General features: G+C 40.3%; 1 protein-coding gene across 1 annotated transcript in view; it reads left to right on the forward strand.

Moving 5' to 3' along the window:
* Positions 1-4391, forward strand: part of LOC109465573 (serine/threonine-protein phosphatase 6 regulatory ankyrin repeat subunit B-like) — a 14234-nt gene extending 9843 nt beyond the window's left edge. The window contains exons 6-10 of the mRNA XM_019762930.1: positions 2004-2105; positions 2688-2887; positions 3223-3381; positions 3668-3782; positions 4244-4391. Coding sequence (XP_019618489.1) covers positions 2004-2105; positions 2688-2887; positions 3223-3381; positions 3668-3782; positions 4244-4391 — 724 coding nt within the window. The remainder of the gene's footprint in view (positions 1-2003; positions 2106-2687; positions 2888-3222; positions 3382-3667; positions 3783-4243) is intronic.
* The last annotated feature ends 6017 nt before the right edge of the window (positions 4392-10408 follow it).

The following is a 10408-nucleotide window of genomic DNA, read 5'->3' on the forward strand; positions in this document are numbered from 1 at the left end:
ACGTTTGAAATTGTAAAAAATCACGCAAAATTCACTTTTGTAAAAAACAAGGCTGCTGTGCGGTGAAAGGGCTTTTCCAGAAACAACCTTAGGAGGGGCAGGAGCAATGTAACACATGTATAGTAATTGAGCCAATGCTATTATTATCATTATTATGAATATTATGCATCAAACATAAACAGACCTACAGAAATCAATCATTCTTGCCTCTCAGTGCAAAATTTACCAAAAAGTGCCGGTCTGTTTGTCACTTGCTTTTGGCTATACAAGTCCTCATATCCTTTTGTTTACTTTCTAAATGAGTTGACATAAATTCGCAGAGACCCAGTATATTAGTATTACTAAATCAGGCTTCAAGAATGTGTCTCAACAACTGATAATGTAAAAGGTGATTTCCACAGATGTTTCCAACAAGTTCTATCGGCAAACTGGTCAACTATTGTTTTGAATTATATATCTAGTATAAAGCGCATGCCATAATTGCATTTTTGTTGGAATTACAGAAAATTATGTACCTTCTATTGTTCCACCTTCCACCGCACGGTCGCATTATACGTGTGAGTAGGAGAGTCTTCGGTGGAAGGTGGAACAATAGAAGGTACATAATTTTCTGTAATTCCAACAAAAATGCAATTATGGCATGCGCTTTATACTAGATATATAATTCAAAACAATAGTTGACCAGTTTGTCGATAGAACTTGTTGGAAATAGTACATCGAGGAAGGGGGAGGGGGTGGTCTTACGTCATATCCGTGATCTTTGCTGGGCATTATGGGAAGTGTGAAATTGGTGCATGGCGCGTTTCTGTCTGACGTGTCAGCTGCGCCCCCTGGCGGCGAGGCGTGAAAAATGAAACCTAAAATTTGTGAAACCGTTCCACAGACGCACTGCCATGACTGCAGAAGACTTGCTTGTGAAATGTAAACCGACGGTAGGAAGTCAATAAAATATTGCACCAAAGTATTTGGCCACGTGTTTTTAATTATGTGTTGTCAATGCTTTCACAAATCGCATTTAATAAAGATGAATAAAATATGTGTATATGTGCATTATGATGATGATGATGAATGAGAAACAACGTTACCAAATAATTTAGAATATGGCTCTTATTTGCGAAATCAATGATTAAAATTGTATAATTCGTCAGCCACCAGGGTTAACATCATTTGGCGAAGGTATGAAATCGTGGAACTCTTGTTTGTCTATAGGTTAATGAATGAATGACGGCCTTTATTGTACATTTTTGCCACACTGGTCTAAGTACAGGTCAAAACAAGATATGATGAAAAGATATATACAAACTAAACTTAGCTATCATTACATAAATTCAACTTCTCGCTTTACAGTTATAGTGGAGATAAAGGAACAGATATGTTTTTCGATGGAAGGTTTGTCAAGTCGCATTAGGAATAAGAATTTTTCTAAAGTGTTCAACTGTATGTAGTAAGAAGATAGGTTTTGTACAAGCCTATACAGATCGTTTCTCTCTTTACTATATAATTTACATCCTGTAACAAATTGACATTCGTCCTCTATTCTATTCAAATTACGACATTTACATATTTAACCTTTGTTCCAGAGGGGTGCGGGTATGTCTTCCAGTTTCAATTTGTAGTTTGTGGCAGCTTATCCTTAGTCTTGTGACGGCATTTCTGATCTTCACATTTTCATTACTTAGGCATTTTTCTTCATTATATGTAGTTTTAAACAATCTATACGATCTTAACTTATTTTTGGCAGCTCGACCTTTGTTGTTATTGTGCATTTCTTTTAGGAACGATTGAAACTATATGTCTTTTAACCGTTGGCCAATAGAACTGACAATTTGGAACGTATTTGTAGTATGTGAAGTTTGTAAATGCCATAGGGAAGCAAACCCGCACTCAAGTAAGGACTTACGCACTCCTGTCTCCCAACATTTAACTCCAGATAAGATTTCTCTAATTCCAATTGGCATTAGAATGAGTCTGCTTGAAAGCTGTCTGTTAATCCGCTTGTAAAGTCCTCATCAGAAACCCACAGGAAGTCCTCCCTTCAGCGAGTCGCTGGCCGCGCTGATGACGTCACCTTTCCTGGCCACGCTACTGACATGGGCGGAGGATATGTAAAGAGGCACAAATTGTCATGGTGGGTTTGTGATTTTATCAGAGCAAGGACAAGGACATTATACCTTGATTAGAGGGATTGTAGTAACTTTCCAACAGCCTGTTCCTTCCAGCATCGTGATTTAATAGGATTATGTATTTACCACCACCATCCCATCCAAGAGGATGTCTGTAACTCATAGCCTCTTCCAGGCTTCGGGGGACGGCTGGAAAAAGTAGAAGTTGGCCAAATAGAGACTCAAGCGGCTATGTCTCCCGATGCTAATCTCCAAGCAGATCTTTCGGTTGGGTGGCAAAAGACCGTATCCATTGGCCATCCTGTATCCATTGTCCATCCTGTATCCATTGGCCATCCTGTATCCATTGTCCATCCTGTATCCATTGGCCATCCTGTATCCATTGTCCATCCTGTATCCATTGTCCATCCTGTATCCATTGGCCATCCTGTATCCATTGGCCATCCTGTATCCATTGGCCATCCTGTATCCATTTCCTCTGGCCAATGGATACTGTCTTGCCACCGAAAGATCTGCTTGGAGATTATCCCGATGTCTGGTACATGTATCTCTTGTGCTATTCAGTTTTACTAAAGTAAATTCGGAGGTAGGTGCCGACATTGACCACGCCCAGGAAGACCAGGAGAGTACTGGAACGGCGCTGTTAGTCGCTTCCATCAAAGGGCATGCAGACATCGTGGGGCTGCTGCTCCGCAAGGGGGCGTCCGTAACGAAGAGAAACCAGGGTATATCTTGTGCCCCCCTTCATGGAGCGGCGGGCAACGGTAAGTCGTACATTAAAAAAGGCCAGTTGGCTAAAAGCTTACTAGTCGAACCTGAAACTAAAATACAACTAGAGCTAACAACTGAAATGTGAACTGTAATATGAACTGTAATGAAGTTTTTCGGCCAGGCCAGCAAGAGACCACAGAGGATCTTACAACATGCAAAAACTAAATTTACGACGGTGTATCAGGTGGTGCCTAGTAGATTTTTTACTTTATTTGTGTTTATATTGCATAGTACATTGTAGTATTACCTACCTATTTCTTACTTATTGTAATGTTATTGTAGCGTTGGTTTATTGATGCATATTTCTCGCATTGCAACTCCAACCCAGGGCATACGGAAGTGGTGGACTTGCTGGTATATCACGGTGCAACGTTAGACATCCGGGACGCGTTCCTGAGGACGCCGCTCATGGCTGACATTATGTTCAAAGAAGTCCGGCAACTGATCGAGTTCGGAGCGAGAGTTGACCTGGCCGACGCGCAGGGCAATACGACCCAGCAGTAAGTGTCCCGTCTTTTAACAATGGATGACTAATATGAAAGTATTGTTTTTGGTGGCTGAGCTGTGGTCAAAGGAAATGTGGGCAAAACTTGGAAGTAGGTTGACAGCACGTGAGTGGCGTGAAATACTAGTAGCAGATTAAGAATGACAGGAGGTCCAAAGATCAGGCACTGGAAATAGGGTGAAGTTGAAGGTCATAAAATCTCTGGGAATCTTCTGTTTCTTGCTTCCTAAATGAGTCACGTTTGCCACTAGGTACTGCGAGTATAACTTCTTTGGAGAAGACTGCGACTGCGCACTTAAAGAGATGATGGAGCTGGTACAAGAGGCGACGAAGAACAAGCTGCTGAGATGCTGCAACCCTACGTGTGGCAAACCGGGCTACAGGTATGTATGAATGTGTGTGCGTGCGATTGTGTGTGTGTTTGTTTCTTTGTGTGTGTGTGTGTGTGTGTGTGTGTGTGTGTGCGATTGTGTGTGTGTGTGTGTGTGTGTGCTTGTGTGTCCATGTATGTATGTATGTGTGTTTGTATGTATGTGTGTGTGTGTGTGTATGTGTGTTTGTGTGTCTGTGTCCATGTATGTATGTGTGTGTGTGTGTATGCGTGTGTGTGTCTGTGTCCATGTATGTATGTGTGTTTGTATGTGTATGTGTTTGTGTGTGTGATACGCCTCTGTGTGTGTGCATGTTAATGCGTGTGTATGTGACTGTGTGTGTGTGTGTGTGTACTTGTTACCTCTTGTGTTTGATTCTTGTATCTCCGTCTTTGTACAGCCTACAATGGTCAGTTTTCTGAATTCTACCGTAGTCCTAAACAGCTTTAGTGTAACTGTTCCCTCCTCTCCAGGTCCACCCTGAAGCTGTGTGGCCGGTGCAAGCTGACCCGGTACTGCAGTCGAGACTGTCAGAAACAACACTGGACTGTCGGACACAGGAAGAGCTGCGGACATGACACGTGCACTGTCAGTGACGGACTTAGGACCTTCCTAAAATGATTGAGTTGGTGACAGGGAAAGTCTAGTGCATCAAAAAATAGCTTAGAACATGTACAGCAAATGCAACTTTGCAGACTTAACAACAATTTGCATCTTTGGTATGAAATACTTAATCACAACTTTAGGGTACGGAAGTATTGTTTTGGTTGGCCGAATCCTGGGGTTGTCTCTCTGTCCTAATAGCTGGTGTCTGTTACTAGTATGTACTAGTACGTTGCAAGGCTATAGAACCTCATACATGTGCAGTACTACAGTTTCTACCTCCTCTAGTTGATAGTACATATGTAAGGTTGCGCCTCTTTCTGAAGCCGACAACAATATGATAGCAACGGTTATCTTGGATCAATTAGTTTAAAAAAAGCTTATAAGGCTTCACACGTTTATCCTCGAATAAGACTGTTATTCTAGCTAAAGTACAGAATGTACATACCGCTTTATACGTGCCAGTGAGAGAAAAAGAACAGATATCAGGGTAGACAGAGGTGAAACAAGTTTTAGATGCGTCAATTACTAGATTTTTTTAAATTCTTTATTCACAAAATCACATAAACAATACATCATATCGCAATTGATACAGTACAAACTTAAAATGCGAATCTACAACAATACCTAGTTATACAATTTACGACTATAGATGTACAGCAATAGGTGGTCATAAGACTTATACAGTAGATTTAAAGCAAGGAGTGATTACAAAACTTAAACAAGAATTCTGAGATCTCATACCTCCATGAAATATGTAGAGTTTATGTAAATGTTTTGTTTCATTGAATATGGAAATAAGGTGGCAATTGATATAATGTAGTTTAATTTATGGTGTTCTAAACTCAACTTACAATATTTTTCGTGTCAAACTCCTATCCTTTGGCAATATTTCATTTAAGGTCTCGGACCGGAGTTTTTTTCACGATTTTGGATCCGGCGGACACCCTCAGACCGAAGGGCTATAACTCCGCCAAAAAAAGTACGCCGGGAAATCTCATTACATCAGTCAACGGAGGTTTCCAGCCGGCTTCCGATACAATTTTGGTTATTGTCCGTCGACTCTATAATTTGGGTAGAAACTGTAGTTAAACGTAAATTTTGGATACGAAAAATGTAGTTTTTTTTGCAGTTTTTTCAACGGACCTGCTTGGAAAAAACGAATTTTCCCAGGCTAACGGCTTATATGCTGAAATAGCTTACTACTTTCTGTTTCTGAAAAACAGGAAAAAAATATAGGTTGTTGCGATAAGTTTTTCGCAAAATCCGGTGACGCGAACCCCTAGAAATTCCACATAGAACGCAGCTATTTGGGTCATCAGGCGCCAAACCGCATCACCCTTGCTCGCGGACTAATACCAAAAACGCTTCGCTGGCCGTCCAACTTCACCGCGCCGAAAAACACTACAATCCCAAGGCTTTTTGATCAATTCAAAACCTAGTTGAAAATCTACAGCGATCGCCGAGCTATGGGGAGCCAAACCTAGCGTGACAACCTCGCAGATCCGGCGATTTACTGCGCACTATTTGGAACCCTGGTCAGAATTAAACTCCGACCCGGAACCTTAAACATCCTCATTTAAACTTCCTCATTAATTATGCAAATTGCCTCTATATTAACATAATATATGCATAGTGTTGTTAACATTTAAGTAACCTACACATGTCACAAGGTACAGAATTGCCATCATTCACCATTAAAAAATCATAATTTTCGCAATAATTATGCAAATTAGGTCATCTTTTACATTGACGTTCTATCTGCCATAGATTATATATATTAGATGTATGAAAGTACTATAATGTAAAACACTGTAATTATAGAATTTCCTTATTAATTATGCAAATTAGGTTCTAATTTGCATAATTTGCATTTAATCGTGTACATCTCTCTCTCAGCTACCTACCTACCAAAAATGATGAAAATACGTTGTTCCTATCTGGACTTATTGGCTTTTAAAGATTTCGCCCGAAAATCCCCTGCAGTTCCAGAACAAGCTGGTAGGGGGTTTAAACCCACACCACTTATTTCTGACAGGAAAAGCTATTTGTCACCAAAAATTCAAGACCATAGCATGTTTAGGAAAAAAGATACAAAAACCGGAAGTCTGCTGCATTACCAAGGTCATCCACCAGGAGGCCCATATTTGACTTTGACCTTCGTCTTCCTAAGATTTACCAATATACCAAATATCATCACAATCCATAAAGGCGTTCTGAAGTTATGATGACCACAAAGTTGCGGAAACACACACAGACAGACACAAAGACACACACACAGACAGACACGCCAAAAATAATACCTCCATTTTTCATGGAGGTATTAACTACATTTTACAGCACAGAGATGAGCGAATCAAAATGAAATGTCGATAGCTAAGCTTCTCTCTGGTCTGTGTTTTACGGCATGGAACGTGGGGCTGATATTGCTAATGGCTGTGCAGAAAAGGTAATATTTTGCTTGTAAGATACAACTGTTCAATGTTTTATTGTTTTGGAGGGGGGAGAAGTGACCATAAATAATTTCATTGTTGGAGAGAGCCGCGGGAAGCGTATGATCTTTGTTCCACCACTCTTTCCGGAAATTCTTGGCGGTGTGGCATTCAGCAAATAGATGTACTATTGTTTGTTTTTCTTCACAATATTGGGCATTGGTCGGAGTCAATTATTTTTACCTTACCTAGTCAATTACTAGATACGGTCTTTGGTCAATTTACTAGACGGTCCTTTTTGTGCATCACCTGTTGTAATAATCTCTAGATAAGAAGCAAATCTTGCGTATTGAAAATGTTTTTTCCTGTTCTTATTTAAATGTAGTTTTGTATTTGCCGATTCGGCCATGTTCATCATCACAACAAAAGAACGGACGTCACCATTGATAACGTGCTTTCACCATGGATCAAGTGCTTAACAGAAGGGGCAAATCTTGCTTATTTAAAGGATTTTCTTTTTTTTTCATTTTCGTATTGTTTAGCGTTTCGCGTTTCGGTCATGGTACATGCTCACAACAAAAGAGCAGACGTCACTATATGCATCAAGTGCTGAAAAAGAAGCTTATATAAGGCTTTTCACGTTTCGTGGACCGAATGAGTCTGTTATTGTACAGTACAGAAGTACGGAATGTCCGCTATATGAAAGTGGGTCGCCATATTTGTTGTCAGCATAACTTAAGAGGGCCTGACTGGATTGTGTTGATACTTGGTAATCAGGCAGGGTTTTTTTTGGGGGGGGGGGCAGTGGTCAAGATCAGTTGTGGCATATAGCTTTTTTATGTCTTAAGAAGTTGTGCGTGCATTAAATGGCTGGGTATGGGCAGCAAAGATAGGGAGGCCAGTAGTTGGGTTCCCCGGTAGCATTTTCGTGCGAGTGTATGAGACGATTGAAACAATCTGTGTTGGTAGAACTCATTGTGAAACAAGTTTGACACAAGGATTTGTACTCATACAAATTTTCGACTGTAAAACTCCAGTCTTTGTGAAGGAATGAGCAATTCACCGCTTCCGTGACGTCACGCAGATACACGTGACTCCGTGAGTAGTGGATTATAGGTTGCAGAAAGTCTGTGGCGCCCCCCGTCTCTGTTGAGGGATGGTTGTAATACCTGATGTAGATGGCCTCTTAAATCCCACATCCAAAAAAGTCCGATTCTGTGTCCAAGATTCTTACTTCATCAAATGAGACTGAATGTCCAGACGATTCAATGTGTATATGTTGTGAGACTTCCGAATTCGCTAAGTAGTCGAGCTAGTTCTAAGAACCTACTAGTAGCCCTGAAGGATCTTTCAGTCTCTCCAATATATGTTTCCTTACTGGGCCCTTGGAGTTCTGTCCTTGACACTGTGTCTTATAATGGTACACGACCTCACATTTACTTTCTTTTAGTGTTTTGTCCTTGGGTATATTCCGGAGGGTTCTAGTTGGTCTAAAACAGGTCTTGATACCGTGCGTGGTAAGCATTCTTCTTAGGCTTAGCTGTGTTATTTGCGTAACGTCACGTACAGAGCCATGTAAGACTAGAGGAGAAACCGTTCACAGAAATGGTCCGCGTGTATTTGGGATTTCTACTCTAGTGCTTCTCTTTGCGAGCGATCAGGTATATTGCAAGGATATACATTGTATATTGTAGTTTCTACATCAAGTTGATGTGAACATGTGACATAGCGCCTCTTTCTGAAGCCGACAAGGATATGATAGCAACGGTTATTTTGAATATTTCAGAATATTTTATGATTTGAGTAAGAATAAAGTTGGAGATCTTAAAACTGTCTGAGTCCACTGTTATCATTATGGGTACAGTTACTGTAAGGCCACAGCAAGTAATTTTTATGGATGACATTAGTGCGCGTATTGATTTTTGTCTGATTTTGGAAGAAAACAATTTTGTTGCCCTTTGCCAGTGGTCAACATGCCGAGAATGGGCAAAATGGCATGTCTTACCATACCGGAACGTGGAGGGCAGATAAATATGAAGAGAGGAGACAAGACAAGGCTCTGATTTATTGTTTTGACTTTTAATTAAATTTAATGCAGTGATGTATTTCATTCCTTTTAAATGTTCCCATTTGTACAATGATTGAAAACTTTCCTTTTTCAAAGTTGGTTCAGTGATAAATGCATGTTGTGATAGTTAACAGTAAAGTTAGCACAATATAGGTATCATCTCTTGTTACACAGGGTTTATGATGTCAACATTTGAAAATATAGTTTTTTTTATGGCTCGCTTTTTTCGCCCTCTCGCATTATATTATGAGCCTGCGGAGGATGTCATCCATGAAATTTACATGCTGTGGCCTAAACGTTGCTTGAGGTACTACATGCTACACATACACATGCCTATGGAACATTTGGAAGCCTGTGTGATAACCGTTAGAACCCCGTGTGATACGGCTAGTTAGGCCACACCGACTTAATTTTATGGATGACATCCACGCGCGCATTAATTTTCGCCTGTTCTCAAAAAAAAAACAAGAGTTCCGAGATCTCATACCTCCATGAAATATGGGCTTGATATGTAAATGTAAATTTCTTCTTTAATCACGCAAATGACCTCTGCTTTAACATAATATATGCATCGTAATGTTAACTTTTGATTAACTTACAGATGTACCAAGTATGACATTCCCATCATTCACCATTAAGAAATCGTAGAATTTTTGCATTAATTATACAAATAATGTCATCATTTGCACAATTAGTATCTGTTGATGTTCCATCTGCCATAGGTTACATACATTACATGTATGAAAGTACTATAATGTAAAAAACTTTAATTATAGAATTTCCTCATTAATTATGCAAATAAAGTCCTCACTTGCATAATTTGCATTTAATTATGTACATCTCTCTCTCAGCTACCTACCTACCAAAAATGATGAAAGTACGTTGTTCCTATCTTGACTTATTGGCTTTCAAAGATTTCGCCCGAAGGTCCCCTGCAGTTCCAGAACAAGCTGCTAGGGGGACCAAACCCACACCATTTATTCCTGACAGGAACAGCTATTTGTCACCAAAAAGTCAAGACCATAGCATGTTCAGGACAAAAGATATAAAAACCGGAAGTTCTGCTGCAGTACCAATGTCATCCACCAGGAGGCCCATATTTGACCTTGACCTTCGTCTTCCCAAGACTTATCAGCATACCAAATATCATCCCAATCCATGAAGGCGTTATGAAGTTATGCCGCCTACAAAGTTGCGGAAACACACACACACAGACAGACACACACACAGACAGACACACAGACAGACACGCCAAAAACAATACCTCCATTTTTCATGGAGGTAAAAAGAAAAAGATCACATCCTCCGAGCTCACGTCCTCCGAGGCTCTGGTCTGGCTCTATGCCTGGGTAATCCATGGTAGTTAGCGACAATACGGAGCCGGTGGTAACTCTGGCTGCCGAAGCTCTACCTACGTACAGTGCCGAGTCATAAATTCCGCAAAAGGCCAGCATGTGCCGGTACGTCGCTATGTACTGCCGAAAATTCACAATACCAGCTTTGTACTCCTGTGGTTTAGTAGCATTTTTATTTTT

The sequence above is a fragment of the Branchiostoma belcheri genome, unplaced genomic scaffold (assembly GCF_001625305.1).
Source record: "Branchiostoma belcheri isolate BF01 breed outbred unplaced genomic scaffold, Haploidv18h27 scaffold153, whole genome shotgun sequence".
NCBI classification, from domain to species: domain Eukaryota; kingdom Metazoa; phylum Chordata; class Leptocardii; order Amphioxiformes; family Branchiostomatidae; genus Branchiostoma; species Branchiostoma belcheri.